Source organism: Topomyia yanbarensis, chromosome 3, assembly GCF_030247195.1.
Source record: "Topomyia yanbarensis strain Yona2022 chromosome 3, ASM3024719v1, whole genome shotgun sequence".
NCBI classification, from domain to species: Eukaryota; Metazoa; Arthropoda; class Insecta; order Diptera; family Culicidae; genus Topomyia; species Topomyia yanbarensis.
Genome location: NC_080672.1, coordinates 328,014,542 through 328,032,178, shown reverse-complemented (window position 1 = coordinate 328,032,178; position 17,637 = coordinate 328,014,542). Strand labels below are relative to the sequence as shown.

Here is a 17,637-nt window from a genome sequence, read left to right as displayed (position 1 = left end):
GAGACGAAGTCGAAATTCAAATTCCATAACTAATTCAACACGTTCGTCTAGCAGATACCTTTTAAGAAGGTGATGGTGCGCCCTGAGTGCCGATGCTACATTTTGGTTACATCAGTGCTTCGCGACGAAGCTTGAGAGTGCTACTGGAGTGTAGGATCATTCCCTGTCGACTCGTTATGGCACCTTAACAATAGGGGAATTTTCGAAATGGTCTTGACGATAAGGTACCAGACGAGAATGTTGGACACGCCACCTTGAATTCCAAGATGGCGACTTCCGATTTAACGAAATTCTGTATTCTGTAACCCAATCAATCAATAGTCTGCGTAAAAACCTCACAAAAATTGCACAAAAAACTTGAGTGCAGTAATCATTTGTTTCAAAACATATCATGATCTGATTTTAATTGATATCGATTTATCATTGCATCTTACATAATGAGGGTGCGTGATATTGATCACTTCGCATTTCATAACCGTACACTCGTGTACGTAGGTGATCTTTTATACGCATTGATAGAGTTTATTCATTACATTCCGATGTGCCAAACCATCGTTAAGCATACTTTATCAAGATTATATCATCTGGGTTAATTTGTATCAGTAAATACAATTTGTTTTCTTTATGTCGGAACGAATAGTGATAAATAGAGTTCAATAAAATACTAGCAACTTTTTACTCATATTTTTGCTGATTGCAACGTGCTCCAACTAGCGTAACGTATATGAAATATATAGTCAATTGATTTGATTTTGTCTTTTGATAAATATGTAATCTTGATTCCAACCAGTTTCCTGATTGGAAGCAGGACACTAACTTTAAAACTTCTGTTTTACGGCATGTATTTCACGTTGATGACAATAGACGCAATTATTTGAAAATGTATTTATTGTTTTATATGTGCATTAAGTGGATGTCAAAAACCGTTTATCTTCGCTTTATTTTGTATGTTTTCGCAAATGCTACTCCGAACCGAACCGGAATGAGAGCGAGAATGGCAGATAGAACGAAACGATCAAAAGGGCAGCAAACCCTCCTGGAATGACTCGGAGTGCATTTCCGAAAGCACCACCGTATAGCTTTTGTGATGGAAATTACACACTTGCTTGAACTTGCAACAATATTGATAATTTTGCGCGAAGCTTCGATTAACATTGCTGACACTGATTAAATGTGCCTTCAAAATGAAGGATTAATAATGAGGCTAAAAGTATGGTGTATACATTCAAACTCAACAGTGATATATTTAGTTGTAGACAACAGTACACAAACAATACGATTTTATCAAAAAAGTGAGCAAAGTATTTAAACTATTTATCTTCTAAAGACTCGATTACTTCTTGTGTTGAATGACGATAATTTAGTAATCACATTTACGAATAATTTTGTCGTAATCCTGGATCAAAAATGTTGTAGAAAAATAAAAAAAAATCACTATCACTTACCAGGGACAAGAAAGCCTTCTAAAGTTCTTTTCATTTCTGCTTACGTTAGATAGTTATTCTGCTCGTCTTCATCGGTGCTCCCGTCGTCATCGACATCAGCATCGTTGGGCCGCTCCAACACCCGAATGTCCGACAAAAAGTCTCGCATGGCATCCACTATCGAATTTAGCGAGTTTGTGTACGCCTGCAGTCCGGCAATCGCTCCGTCACCAGCTGCTGCTCCAGCAACTGCTGGTCCTTCCATTGCCTCCCGGTTACGATTTGCAACCTGACCGGGTTGCTGCTGTTGCTGTTGTTGCAGACTAAAGCTGGGCAGAAGTGATTGAAAGAACATCGAAAATGGCGAAGCGTTGATCATCGTACGAGCAGTTGGGCTGATCGTTGGCCTAGTTAAGTTGAAGAGACAGAATGAATAAGTGGACGTTTGATATCTTTTTCGCTCGAAGAAAACTTTCATTCTTTGAAATATAAATTACCTCTTGTAGATATTGATCGAGTCCAAAGGCGGTAGCGGATCGTACATCAAAACTGGTTCTGTCTCTTTCTTGATAAATTGAGCCAACGGAACCTTCTCCTTAAAATCGGAGAGTACAATGTGCCGAAGAATGGCTCGCGGGGGATTCATGTACCTACGTGAACGTGAAATTTATTAAAATTTAATGACAAAATTAGACTATGCCGATTGAATCGTTTATCACTTGTTGCTCTTAGAATTGCTTTATAGCAGATCTTGATCTTACCTTTGATTTCTTTTGCTGGTATAGTCAGCTACAATTTCATCCTTAGCATCCACTCGATCCAACACAGTATTTACATTCCGTTCAAGCCACGGTAAAATTTCGGCATCCCTCCAGACCAGCTTGGAGCGACAGATATACATCGAAACAAGCTGTTGCAGTGCAACCGTCGCCTTATCGTAGGAGTTTGCAGCAAAGAAGCTGTGACTACTGACACGCGGATCTGGCTGAATGGAAAGTTCGTCCAACAGCATTCGCAGCACCGCAGGGAACATCAGTAGCGCATACTGCAAAGCCCGATCGGCTTCATCCGTTCGTTTCAGATGGAACAACGCCAGCGCGTAAGAGTAAGCCATGTTTGGAAGCTGTGACAGATTGTTGGTCATCTCCCACTCGTCGTACAGTTGAACGAACCACTCGTACTGTTTGGCACGAATTGCGTAATAATCGATAATCAGGATTATTGCAAGTGGATCGTTCACGGGATCAAACGTCAGGATTAGCTTGGCTACTTCCAATGCAGTTCTGGAACAAGCCCGAGACTCCAGATACTGGGAGTGCTTAAATAGTGTTATGAAAAAAGCACGGTTCTCCTGTCGGCGATATTCCAGCCGACAAGTTCCCTGAGTCAAGCTAAACATCGTATGAAACGATGATTCCAGCGCAAACAGTGCGTGTTCAATCAGATCCGATGCCATTGCGTGATCTTCGGACATTTTGCACAACTCGCTCAACTGAATCAATGAATCCACATGATACGGATGCTGGTTAATTATTTTGATGATGTTATCTGAGTCCATACTCTCGACCGCATGAAGAAACTTTTGCTGTATTAGTCGATACGATGGACTATGCTCGAAGGCAAAGTATACCACATTTTTATCGACTGTTCCTTTTATTGTGCCGGAGCTACTAGTGCCAGCTGATTGCTCTGGAGCTTGCACTAAGTTCATATAGATTCCGGATTTGCCAACAGGAGGCCAATTATCCTTTGGATTCACCAGATAGGTGGATTTTAAAATACGTGGCGCACCACGATTATTTCGGCGTTTGTTTCTGAAAATAATCATCACAATTTAATAAGAAACACATTCTCAACAAACGTGTTATAGTTCAACTTACTGCTGGTCGGTTACGACCTTGCTTCCGAACATTCGCTTCATCTCATGTTGCGAGTTTAAGTTTTTATGTTGAACCGAAAGCAGAACCTTCGCTGTAGATCCAGCCGAGCCATGGCTAGAGGCGTTGTTTGCCACAGCTGGACTGTTCTCGGACCGCTCGTAGCGGTCTGCGAACAGTTTATCAACCTCCTTGACAGTTTTGGTAAAATCATCCTCCGCATCTGCATTATCTTCACTGCTACGTCGTGCCGAACTCGATACATATTTTCCCGTTCGCTTCTTCTTCTTCTTTTTCTTCTTCTTCAACTCTATCAGATTATTGTTCTTCATTCCTCCGGCTCCGTCACGTTCAGTTTCATCATTGTCGTCCTCTTTGAATTCGCTCTCCGAGAGCGATTGCTGTTGATTTAGCTGCAAAGAGAGAAATTTGGTTCAGTTGAATTTCCCATTCATGAAGCCTAAACAATATGGAAAATTGATGAAAATCCAATGCCATTTGATAAATCTAACTTGCGTAAAAATCATTCAACGCTTTCGTGGACTTATTGTAATTAATCACTCTGATTATGGGGTCTGGGTTATTTGACATAGTCATTAGGCATAAGGCCATTTGGCATAACGGTTATTTGGCATAATGGCCATTTGTCATAATTTTCAGAATTGATCACATTGAAGGCTCTTTGGCATAACGGGCATTTGTCATCATTTATTTTATCTCTAGGATAACGGTCATTTGGCATAACGGTCATTCGGCATAATTTTTAACTTTGCATAAAATAAAGATCATTTGGCATAATTTTGAGAAGTGATCGCTGTCGCACCGTCGAACAAAAACGAATTCATACCCCCTATGTTTGAGTGATTCGGGCAAACAAGTGGATCGGAGGTTTGCTTGCCAGGGGCCACGGCATCCGACGGCGGATTGGCGGCCACCTCGCCACGGTCTCAGTTATGTGGCAAAGCAGCATTACGTGAGCGAAGCACGTGCTAGAGCAGTGTAACAAACCGATGACTCAGTATATGTAAATTCATTCAACAAATCATCGTTTGAAAAACTTGCATACGTTTGAGAAAACGATAAAGCTACTATGGTTTGGATCGAACAGCATGTAATTCGAAAGAACAGCTCATGATATAAAGAATAATAATAAGGAGAATTTTAATTATTGAAACGCTGTATGGAAAGCAAAAACTCACGGGCATCCATAATAATGATAACCAAAACAAAACATGGTTCTAGTGGACCGAAATTCTAGCGCGCTACGAGAAAAAGAGTAGTAAAAATCGTAGAAGGTAGCATGAACGCAGTCATATATAGACAAACTACTCACGCCTCCATCCAAAAATTAAATTTCAAATCGGCGAACTCATCGTGCCTCCACCAAGTTGAAAATTCAAACTACCGTCAAACGGGGTAACTTGCAACAGCGGGGTAACTTGCAACACTTCAACATGTTTCTGTTCAGATTAATTTAACAACGCTAATAATAGTGTTTGCAATTTAGCACAACAGCTGTCAAAAGCCAGCATATGTTACAAGATAATCATGTACTACCAGTCAATATTTTCGGTTTTTTAGCGCGACAGGGTAATCTTCTGTATTTCGAGATATTTCAATAAAAAAGAAACCGAAATGTCGTGCTTTGGTCCACTTCAATGATAAGAGCATTTCATTTGTATCTCATACGTACAGATCGAGTATACAACAGCAAACGTTACTGTTTGATACATGTTTGTTTACCCTCTCAAATATATGCCAGATAACGATTTAACTATATTAACTACCCATGTGGGGTAGCATGCAACAGTATTTTGTCTTATTATTATTATGCCTCTAGCCATCTAGCTGATTGAGAGTTTCAAATAACAGTCTATATAGCATTTTAAAGGTATAAACTACAACTAGAATATGAAAATGCTCCTTAAATACACAAGAGTACCAGGAAGTCGTCTTTACGTGAACTTGCTTCTCTAGCAATACTAGAAAATGCTCAATTTCTATCTTCTTATACTCACCTCAGGAGCGGATCCAGAAAAAAAATTCGGAAGGAGTCCGAAATTTCGATTTTGAAATATTCAATGTACAATACGTAATATCTAATACCCTTCTTTAATTAAAATCAGTTTTGGTTGTCGAATCTGGTTTGGAATGATTTGGAATTTAGAGCGAATTTAAAATAGAAACTATTTTAAAATTTCTCAATGAGATAAAAATTTCGGGGAGGTCCGGATCCCCAGAACCCTTCCCCTGGATCCACCACTGACTCAACTGGATTGTTCTAGCATTTATAATAGTTCGATTGCATGGAAAAGATAGTCATTGACAGTGTAAATTAATAGGTTATCTGTTTTCAATAATATCTGGAGACAACAAAGATATGGTATGATTTAGTTCTTGCCGTTCACTGAAACTATCCCTGGCAGCACTGTTCCAGTGGAATCCAATCACGTTAATTGCGATAGAACTGAAGTTATAGTTCTATGGATAATACTTGTTACTTACTAGTTCTGAAATGAAGGGTTAAAACCCTGTTAGCTAGCCTTTCCTACGAATTTCTGAAATAAATCGAATGTTCCAGCTGTTCAAAAACGTTGTTGATTATAAACAACATGGGCATCCAAATTATAGTACATACATTTGGTCGCGGTTCTTTGTAAATGACATGGGTATCCAAATTATCGTACATTTGGTCAATGTACCAAAGATAAACAAAAATATACAGCAATAGATTTCAATGAAGTTCATGTGTTGCAAGTTACCCCATATGCGTGGTTACTTGCAACAGGCATAATTTTTGGCCATCCTGAAAACAGGGAATGATGCTTTGATATGATAAATACCATTTAGTAGTCTTTATACTCCCATTAGCGCTTGTACATATTGAAAATTATTCTAATGTTACAGCATTTTTAGTTATACCACTTTTAAGTTGAAAAGTGTTGCAAGTAACCCCGTTTGACGGTATGTTAAAACCTGCCCAAATCGATCACGTTCAAATCGACGGGCGATTATTCTCTGATATCACCAACGCTCGTACCTACCGCAGTGCGACGCCAAGGCCCAATATCGCGCAACTTCAGGACGCCGGGGTTGCCCAAGACTACGCACAGCGGCTGGAAGCAGCACTTCCCACGGAAAAAACAGCTGGGCGCAGCAACTCTTGAAGATGGCTAGATGGAGATCCGTTCCGCCATAGGAAGTATTGCTATAGCGGCACTAGGTACAGCAACTCCGAATCGAGGAAACGACTGGTTCGATGACGGATATAAACAGTTAATAGAGGAGAAGAATGCAGCACGGGCGAGGATGCTGCAGCACGGAACGAGACAGAATGTGGAGCGATGCAAACAAGCACGGAACAGGCAAACCTCGGTCCTCCGGAGAAAGAAGCTGAAAAGTTCGCGCAAAGGCTACGTTCCGCAAGCCGATGTGTGCAGGGACTTAAACGGCAACCTTCTTACGAACGAGTGTGAGGTGGAAGCAGTACTATGACGAGCACCTCAACGGTGAAGCAGCAGAGTACGAAGGCGGTATGGCAACGGATCTTGTAGCACATTCAGAAGACGATAGGCTGCTGGCTCGTGATGGAGGGTGTCGTTTGTCCAATCTACAAAAAGGGTAACAAGTTGGATTGCTGCAACTACTGTGCGATCACACTACTTAGCGCCGCCTACAAGGTCCTCTCCCAAATTATTTGCCGCCGATTGTCACCATTTGCAAGGGAGTTCATGGGGCACTACCAAGCAGGATTCGTGGGTTCTCGCACCACCACGGACCAAATATTCGCGATTCGGCAGATTCTACAGAAGTGCCGCAAATACAACCCACACATCATTTGTTCATCTATTTCGATTCGACACAATCGATCGAGATTAGCTATGACAGATAATGCACGAGTACGGTTTTCCGGATAAGCTAACACGATTAGTCAAAGCGACGATGGATCGGGTGATGTGCGTTGTTCGAGTATCAGGAACACTCTCGAGTCTCTTTGAATCTCGGAGAGGGTTACGGCAAGGTGCTGGTCTATCGTGCCTGCTGTTCAACGTTGCATTAGAAGGTGTAATAATGAGAGCGGGGATAGACACCAGTGGCACGATCTTCAGGAAGTCCGTCCAGCTTCTTGGCTTCGCCGACGACATTGACATAATGGCACGAAAGTTTGAGGCAATGTCGGAAACATACATCAGACTGAAAGATGAAGCCAGCAGGATTGGACTTGCCATCAACGTTTGGAAGACAAAATACATGAGAGGAAGAGGTTCTAGAGACGACAATGTGAACCTCCCACCCGAGTTCGGATTGACGGTGACGAAATCGAGATGGTCGACGAATTCGTGTATTTGGACTCACTGGTAACCGCCGTCAATGATACCAGCAGAGAAATTCAGAGACGGATCTTCGCGGACTCTTTGGACTTTGGACTCCGGAGGACGCTTCGGTCGAACAAAATTCGCCGCAGCACGAAGTTGATTATCTACAAGATGCTCATTACACCGGTGGTTCTCTACGGCAACGAGACCCGTACTATGCTTGTGGAGGACCAACACGCGCTTAGAGTTTTTGAACGAAAGGTGTTGCGTACCATCTATGGTGGCGTGCGTATAGAAGACGGAACGTGGCGCAGGCGAATGAACCATGCATTAGCTGCTGGAAGAACCATCCATCGCGGATACCGCAAAAATATGACGTTTACGGTGGGCTGGACACGTCGTAAGAATGTCGAACGACAACCTGGTGAAGATGGTTTTTGAGGGCGACCCTACAGGAACAAGAATACGGGGCGCATAGCAAGCACGAAGATCGATCAGATGGAGAACGACCTGCGGACCCTTCAAAGATTGGGAGGCTGGCGACAAGCAGCAATGCAACGAGTGGAGTACTTGTACTTGTACGTGTGTGAAGCGGTGAACCCTAAACGGAAAATTCGAATCGGTAAGGCGGTGCGTGCGAGCGAAGTGACCTATAAAACTATTTAGTAACGAACCAAAACCGAACGATCTTGCATATCCGTTCACAAGTAGGACACTAATAGTGTGGGTGTCCCCCTAGAAGGACGAGTCGTATGTCCTAGGATACGATAGTGTTACAGCCAGGACTGCTAGAGTCAACTTAGAGCGCAGATCGCCTGCAAACAAAACTAAGTCATTCTAACCTCTGAATGGACGGCCATCATCAGTCAGTCCGTCGATCAAGCACAATGCCACAGAAAATGGATCAGTTCATAGGCGGTCAAAAAGAGGAGATCAACCCCCACCCAACCCTCAACATAGTACAGGGCGTTATCTACGGTCCCGACACGAAAGACGTAAGATAAGCTAGACTCCTGGAAGAGCTGAAGGCTCAGATGGTCACGAACCTTCGGCGAATAAAAAAAAGCTAGACGATAAGCCGACCAACACGCCACTATTCTATCATTCTCTAGTTCTATCCTTCCGGAGCACATGTAGCACAGGCCTCTTGCATCAACTGCGGACAAGGACACTCGACACGTAGCAACCATGAAGAAAAGCAAAGCTCGAAGCGCAGATAACAATAAAGACCAGGTTATCAATATTATCAAGTAACACAGTGCCAAGCAGGCCAAATTGCGACAAGGCGCCACCGAGCTTTACAAATATAGCTCTTATGGGAAGCCAAAAATTGACAACTTTATCGAATCATCCCGTAGCTGGAACTCCTGACGGCGCCGATGGTGGAGCGGTAAGCGTTACCGGCACTCATTCCAGTTGGTCTAGGTTCAATCCCAACCGAGGTCGTTGAGATTTTTCCTTCTCCCGTGATACTTGTGGAGTGCGCAGTAGTAATACGGCTTCTAGCAAAAGCAAGTATCGGACTTAACTATTCCTAAACACTTCAAGATTACCAGGATTTGCAGATTGAAAGATGTTTCGCTACTCTCAAGCATAATTTTACCTACTTATTCCGTGTGCAACTTCAGCTAGTCCAGATGCATAACGGAGTAGCAGCCAGGGGTGGTCGCACAAGCTCAAGCCCATCCCGTAGCCGGAGCTCCTGTCGGCTCGTTCAGCCTGCAGGAGCCAAAAAGGAAAAGACACCAGAACCAAGTCACACGGACAAGTCCCCACTCCACAGCTACCCCCGACATGACTCTGCTTACACCCAACAATGACCATGTCCTGGTTCCGCTGCAGCACAACAGGCAAGTACTTCTAGACCAAATGTAACAGCACACAGCCGACTGCCCTTAAACCCTTCCTGCCAATACCCACCAGACGGCAATCATCGAAACTCAGAACAACGATCACTCACCCGACCTAAACTGCCGCTATACGCATAACTGTCCCATGTGCAATGGAATTCCCTATACACATGGGACAATTATGCGTAGAGCGACAGTAAAGCGCACAAAAAACTCAACTCTTTGGATTCCACCCGCAATCGGTCAGACCACAGCAACATTGACCGTAATCCAAGCCCTATAGCCGGACGCTCCTGGCACCCAGTACGGTTCCACTACAGGAGCAGCGATATGAACGCCCCAGAACGCAACTATACTTGTTCCACTAGCTCGTTAGCAGAATCCGTTTGCTCGACTGGGGAAGTGCCGGAAACATCCGATGGGTGGGGGGAGCCCGGGAAGACCCGGGAAAGCTCCATCAATCCCGTCGCAAGTTCGGACGCATCTATCGCATTCTCCCTTCCTACATGGTCATATGGCACAAAACTAGCCCCATCAACACCAAACATCAAAGTCACCAAAGAACACATTAAACCCACCGTACATACCGTTCACCGAATGAGACCCAACCCCACGTCGCCTCCGACGTGGGACGTGCCGGGACACACGATGAGTCCTTGATGGTTGCCAGCGCAGGAAACCCGGAGTCTCCTCGGGTAAGTTCTACCGACCCCGTAACTCGACCGGACCCATCTGTCGCACTTTTCGTCACTACAGGGTCTCACGGTACAAAATCAGCCGCATCAACGCCATCATCAAATAAAGTAGCAGACCTCGATCCGCTTACAACAAAACCTGCTCACCGTGCATAAAAAAGTCCACTCAAGTGGAACACGGCCTGAGAGCAAACATAAGTGAGTTCTAACGCATGACTGAACGCTCAGCGCCCATCTGCCTCACTATCCAAGAGACACGCACCGTAGATCGGGTTACACTTGGGATTTAGCTAAAGGGTCGAAACTCTACTAGACGGTCGGGTTAGGAACCTGAGCTGACCTGCCGTCTGTGATGGTAAAAAAGGACACCGACCTGATCGTGGTCACAAGAAAGTTCAACTTTCCTGTAAGGGATCATCCATAAATGACGTAGCATTATATGGGGGAGGGGGGAGTTTTGTATTATGTGATGATGTGTGACGACAGGGGGGTAGGGGGTCATGTCATGCTACGTAGCTTTTTAAAGGGGAATAACTACTATCGTTTTTTATATTTTTAAATAATTTTACAAGGAGGGGGGGGGAGGAGAATCACCGTAAAGCTACGTAATTACCAGGGGGGGGGTGTATTTAGAGGTTTGTGACGAAATGCTACGATAGGGGAGGGGGGTGTTAAAAATCGCTCAAAAAATGCTACGTCATTTATGGATCGTCCCTAAGATGCCTGGTGGCATCCATATACATCCTTCAGGTAGTAAACGACGGCGGAAACAAATTGCAGATTCCCTTAATCAACTGCAGACTCCCTTCCTGCTAATGGGTCACTTCATCGCCCATCACTCAGCGTGGGGCTCAAAAAGGTGTTGTCATCATCGACGCAGTTAAAGACAGCGTTGTGGTGACGCTAAATGACGGTAGTATAACTTTTGTCCGGGACCGATCTACATTCATCTTACACTAAACCATATGCTCTAGCTCCATCGCCGGAGCCAGCGGATGGTCGGTTCTAGCCGACATTGAAAACAGCGATCACTTCCCTATTGCAATTTCTCATGGTCGAATGCCCCATCGACGCCGCCGTTAGATCTACAATCCACCTATGAAGACAATGTAATATTATGCATCCCTTGAACTAGCGGAAAACCGCCAAACCGGCCGGTTCACTGGTGGAACTTAGAAATAGCGAAGGGAATCAACGATCGACGAAAAGCTCTACGAACTCTTAAAAATACCCCCCTGAACATCATCGATGGGATGAGAGATCGGTAGATTTTTGACGTTTTAGGAATTATGCTAGACAGGGCACCGCGAAAACCTTCGTGAACGGGATAAGTTGAGACTTGTCGACTGCGGAACTGTGGAAAAGGGTAAATGCCCCAAGTGGCAAAAGAAGACAAAACGGCTTTGCATTAACGATCAACGGTACCACGACAGCCAAACCCTCCGATATAGCAAACTAAATCGGGAAACATTTCACCTTGATCTAGGGGAACTACGCCCTCCCACCCTGCTTCCTCAAAACGAATAGGGCCATAGAAGCCACCCCTATACTATTAACGACAAATGTGAGCCAGAATCACAACAAACCTTTCTCCGTTGTGGACCTAGCCACTGCGATAAGTACAGCACAGGGCAATTCTGTCGGAATCGACGACGTCGGGTATCCCCTGTTAAGGCATCTACCACCGGTTGCCAAGCGAGCGCTACTAGACGAATTTAAAAGTATCTGGGGAGGAGAGCCTCTACCAGACAACTGGAGAACCGCATTCATGATCCCTATCCCGAAGAGATGCGAGGGAACCTGAAGCCCAAATGACTTCCGACCTATCAGTCGCCTATCCTGCAATTACAAAACAATGGAAAGAATGGTGAACAGACGCCTGTTAACCCTTTTCGAGGAACAGGATCTTCTTGACCGTTGTCAGTTCGCATTCCGCAGGGGACTTGGCGAAATATTAAGCGACGCAATAGCTACCAATTTGCTTGCGGTCATCGCCATCCTAGATCTCGCCACGGCTTACACAACATTTTTTTGCGCGAGGGAGTGCTCCACCAGCTGCACCAATGGGGCATTTGCGGAAACCTTCACACTAACCCAGCCCAAACTTGTTCAGTAATTTCTTTTGACGACTTGCTCAGTAAAGTGATATTTTTAAGGAGCTGTCAGCAAATTGTTTAAAAATTTGCGGAATAGTTTTCATTTTTTAGCGATTTAGTAATTTTTCGAATAATTTACTGAAACCCGTGAAATTTTTCACTGAATTTATCAGCTCTTCTGTTTTTTTCGGTACATAAACATTATCCAGTAAAATACTGACTGATTGTTCGGCAAAATTGTACCAACGTTACCGAACCTTGTCAAAAACTTACAAAACAGGTACAGCAAATCATCTGTCAAGTCGCCATTTTCAGAGGAAACTGTTGACTGTTCAGTGTTTTTTGACGTTTGGATAGAACGAATTGCGAAGAGTTCGGTACCAAATTGTTTTACTGAATTGATTACCGAACGGTTTGCTGTTCAAAACCCCAGCAAAATTTTACAGTACCCAGAAATTTAAATTAAGTATGTTGGTTGCTTCATCAAGCAGTATCTTAGTGACCGAAGTTTCAGGGTATTGGAGGAAACTAATCAGATCTTTTTTTCCTTTTTTATTTCGACTATGTGTAGTCACATTTTCTTTTTTATTTTTAAACGACATTCAATTAGCTTGAGATTACCGAGTAGGAAAAGAATGAAAATTTAGAGCCATAGTACTCAAGGGAGAGCAAGAATGTGAAATATACAAATCGAAAAATTAGAAGTGACAGGGTCATTAGAAACAGGCTTAAAATCTTACAGACAAATCTTTTGTCTTCTACTGGTAGGAGTCGAGCTAAGGCAGCATTACTACGAATCGCTGAAGTCTACCAGAATGTCTCACGGCAAAGACAGACTTGTCCCTCTGTACCATGAGAACTGACAAACCTCGACAGTGATTTTCTCCGATCCCCTATCGATCATCAAGGCGCTGGAATCAGCGGCGTCCAAGCACCCTTACGTCCAAGCCATAGAGCAATCCTGTGACCCGTTAACTACCATATACTGGGTTCTCGGACACAGCGGAATCGGCGACAACGAAGATACAGACCGCTTGACCGCGCTCGGTCGCCACTATCGCGCCCTATTTCCTAATCAGTTCCGTCTTCCTACTACATCATTGAATTCAAGGCGAAGACTTTTAAGCCCTTTATCACTCACTGAAAAGTGGACAGACCACGAAAACTGAATAGAACAAGAGTGCTTTCCCACCTCCGCGTGGGTCATATGAGGATCACCCAAAATCACACAATCCCCGCGGCGACTCTCCAGTATGCACGACTCGCAACACAACATATACGGTGGAGCACCTACTCACAACTTGCCCTCCTTGATTCGAGATATACTATCAAACGATCCAGTGCACGAAGAGTAACTACTCGCATACTTGAAAGTTGCAAATCTTCTTGAATCCATTTAACGAAGACCGTGAACGGGCATACCTCGAAGTATCCACCTACCACCACAGCTCAGCGAACCCTCCGCCACACCCGGATAGGGTGTTTGGGCGGTTCTTCCTTGGCCCCTCTACTAACCGCAAACTGCTAAGTCACCCGCTGTATAAATAAATGCCATTTCAGAAACGTTGTCATCTTGTAGAACTACATTTTCCTCTTGGCTGCAACATGGCAATGTCACGCCAACGTTCCCAAAACTCCTCCGTATACCGCTGTACCTTTTGCCATCGATCGAGCTGATTCATCTTGCCGCGTTGAGATCGGATCGTTGCTCCAGGATTTGCTCAAGTCTGCCAGAATGTCTCACGACAAAGACAGACTTGTCCCTCTTTATCATGAGAACTGACAAACTTCGACAGTGATTTTCTCCGATCCCCTCTCGATCATCAAGGCGCTGGAATCAGCGGAGTCCAAGCACCCTTACGTCCAAGCCATAGAGCAATCCTGTGACCCGTCAACTACCATATACTGGGTTCTCGGACACAGCGGAATCGGCGGTAAGGAAGATTTCTTGTTAATGGAAAACTGACTGTAATTTTTAAAGATTGATGGCACGTACGTACCTCCCATGTCCCTTCATCGTGTGCATTATCTAGTACGTCTCGGCACCATCTGAAGGAATCTTCAGATAGCCAAGCAGGGGCTGTGCACTAGGGCGTATAACTGATAAGCTCCAGCGGGGATATGTCTCGAGAGGCACAATCCGCCGCATTTTCCCTTGATGTGATGGGAGCCCTGTGCTTTCTAGGCAGTGTGTCTAGGATCGAATATCTTCTATTTGTTTTGTAAATATTGCATTTTCGAGGACGGGCGGATGACCACTGCAAAAAGATCGTAGAATCACTCTAATGATTCTACATCCTTTCTCATAAGCTTCCCCAATAGTTAGCTGCATTGAGCTCTAGATGTGGTATGGAGATTTGTCGCACGGAAGCAACCTTCGTTTTCGCTGCTAGTAAGGTGACATGGATTTCGCCGTTGCTGCGAATGCCTCCTCAGAAGCGTCTGAGAAAGTGTACGGCTGAATGCGGCCGTTTTTGATGGGTGCCCATCTGGGTACCTTGATTTGCTGATGCTGATGCAGGTTTTCCTGCACTTCACTTCACGCCTCTCCGATGGAGGGGTTTAGCGCGTTATGCCAATTGAGATCGTAGACCCATCATTTCTTGTTGACTCGTATAATCAGCGGTGCAAACTATCCAAAAGGATCAAATAGTTTCGCTAAATCCGACAAGATTTGGCGTTTCGTGTGTAACCCGCGGTAGTTCTTCGTCATTCACCGGCACTGCGATTTCACGATCGCTATCTGCTCGTCCGTGTACTCGGGGGACCGAGTCTTCTTCCGACAGATGATGTCCTCCAACTTGAGGGTTCGGTGAATCAAGATATGGGAGCCGTGAAATTTTCGGCCGGCGTCACGCAAACTCGTTCCGTCCTTGTTGTCGAACAGATTTTTCAGCGCTTCCTTCTTTTTCATCGTTACTGTCTTCGCCGGACGGGCGCTACCGGGCTTCTGCTCCACGCTAAGGGTTGCCAGGATCCTGCAAACTGTACGCATCGGCACGTTTTCGTCTAGAAAGTAGTCTGCCGTAAACTTTTTTCCACGATGACCGTGCGTTTCGTAAAACCGTACAACATACTCGCGGAGTGCTTTCGACGCCATCTTGAATTGAACTGACAGCACCCAAACGAAAAGAAAAATACCACCCATAACTAGGGAGCCAGAGAGCTAGAGAAATTTTTTTGGCTCTTTACTTTAATTACAGAAAGGTATTAAAATCATTCTCTTTTTCTATTGAACGCCCGTTACAATCATGGGGCGTGCAAGGAAACCTTAGCAGTTTATTGAAGAATTGGTCAGCAATCGCCGATTTAAGTAAAAAAACTACCGAGTGCAGACACAGCCAACGATGTTATTGAAAAGGCCTTAGCGGACTTCCTGTCCCACTGAAGATCGTCCCAGGGGCGAATGAAAAAGATAGATGAGACGACGGAGAAAACAGACTTGAATAAAGCGCGTTCTCCTGACTTCGGGTGGGCATACTACAGTAACATACGCTCACATAATAACGAGAGTGGATCAATTGACAACCTCAGGAAATAGAAGAATTACGACAGCGATATGACATGACCACATCCATCAGCTAAGTACTGGTCAACGACTTCGTAAGGGAACAGGCACTAGTCTCAAAGAGGACAAACTTCCATCTGCCATATAAAACAATGCAAAATTCCCAAATGAGAAACATTTTGGATAAGACCAAATTTTTGTGCATAAGGACACAAGACCTTACATAAAGTATTTTTTTTTTGGGTTTCGGATATTCCTCGTCAGTAACTAGCACAAACAGACGATGTATCTAAACTAGTACCCAAATTAGCACTAGTTAGACACTAAAATCCATAAAGTCACATAAATAAAAATAAAGTAAAAAAGACACTAAAAACCAAAAAGGCACACGTCTTGCGTGAACACTAAACAACTGGCTTATACCGAGTGATGTTTGGTCTTGTCCAAAATTTTTCCCATTTGGGAATTTTACATATTTCCAGGCGTTTGGTTCTTATACCAAAAGACAGTTTCTATTAGTGTTCCTCGTCGGCAAACAGATCCTCTGTGCTTACCAACTAGTTCTAATTTGGGTACTAGTTCAGACACATCGTCTAACTAGACACCCAGTGGGTGCTAGTTACTGACGAGGAGAATCCTTAACACTAAAACAAAACGTAACAAAAATATAAAACAAGTTGTTCTTCCCGTGCGCCCATCTATACACATCAGAGAAGCTAAGGGAAAGCTCGCATCCCACAGACATAATACGGTATCGAGCAAAACACTATAATATTTTCCTTGACCTGAAAAACAGTTTTCACTACCAGGTTCTCGTTAACACTAATAAAATTACAAATTACTATAAAACTAGCGGGCCCTCCACCATACCTCAGGGAATCGGAAACAACGGAAACGAATAGATCGAATCTGAACAGCGCTTCCGGAGATGAACCAGCAGGATTGTAGGTGTTGGCAAAAACGTCAATCTATTCAGCCAAAACTAAAGAATACTTAACGACAGAGAAATAAATCGCGACTTGTTCATCGAAACCTTAAGCTTAACATACTTGGAAATAACCTTAAGTTCAATGTTTTGATTCACTTTGTTCTACAAACTTATTAAAGTAACGAAGAAACAATGCGCCATGAAAACCAGCTTATAGCATAAAAACATTGACCTCGTCATTTTTTTAAGATTCCGATCACCTTCTATCAATAATGTTATATACTGTTTCATTCCAACATAATCGATTAACTAAATACTCACTACCCCCGAACATATTGATACAGCAACTATGCTTGAAGGGCTTTCTATTCCAACGATGGAAGCTTATCTATTTTTATATTTGACTACCCTAAATAAAATTGCAGCAGTAGCCGTCTCAGTACATCGAAAGACTACTCACCAGATCGAATCGATTGATATTTATTTTCTTTCGGCTCTGGCTGCCAATACTGTTGGTATCGTAGTCCGCATCCGCACCGTCTGAGATCTCGTCAATCGGTTCCTTGATCTCCAGCTCATTGCCCTGCAGTTTCCTTAAAATTCGGTATGACATGTCGCAAAATATCCGAATCTTTTATTTTCTATTCTTGCTACCACCAACTAAACGAGCCGTCCAGTTTCAAGGCTCATCTGTGTATTAATCACTATTTCACTTGATTTTTGCCAACGAAGAAAATCTCGTACAAAATATAGAGCGCAGTGACACGAAATGTACAGAAAGAAAACTTTCTGCCACTTTTCACTGGATCGAATTTCAGGCAGAAATAAAGAAAACACGCAGTTGCGAAAATTTTGATGCATCGGATTTTGACAGCTGATAGATTGCGGTCCACTGGAAAAAGAATGGAAGAATTATTACTAGAATCCATCTTCGCTTTACGTC

The 17,637-nt window shown here is 43.7% G+C and overlaps 1 protein-coding gene across 1 annotated transcript; it reads right to left on the bottom strand.

Annotated features, from left to right (window-relative positions):
- Nucleotides 1-488: 488 nt before the first annotated feature.
- Nucleotides 489-17,542, bottom strand: LOC131689102 (ribosome quality control complex subunit TCF25). Its single transcript, XM_058973917.1, has 5 exons — nt 17,155-17,542; nt 3,305-3,714; nt 2,186-3,238; nt 1,922-2,074; nt 489-1,831 (listed from the first exon to the last, which is right to left on the bottom strand). The coding sequence occupies exons 1-5, from the start codon at nt 17,305-17,307 to the stop codon at nt 1,486-1,488; spliced, it is 2,115 nt and encodes a 704-aa protein (XP_058829900.1). The 5' UTR covers nt 17,308-17,542; the 3' UTR covers nt 489-1,485.
- Between the last annotated feature and the right edge of the window lie 95 nt (nt 17,543-17,637).

What these genes read in the sequence shown, in the direction of transcription:
- LOC131689102 (XM_058973917.1), bottom strand. Translation starts at nt 17,307, where the DNA reads ATGTCATACCGAATTTTAAGGAAACTGCAGGGCAATGAGCTGGAGATC. An exon ending in AAGGTCGTAACCGACCAGCA is followed by an intron (nt 3,239 to 3,304) that starts GTAAGTTGAACT and finishes GATTATTTTCAG; the next exon opens with AAACAAACGCCGAAATAATC. An exon ending in ACCAGCAAAAGAAATCAAAG is followed by an intron (nt 2,075 to 2,185) that starts GTAAGATCAAGA and finishes ACGTTCACGTAG; the next exon opens with GTACATGAATCCCCCGCGAG.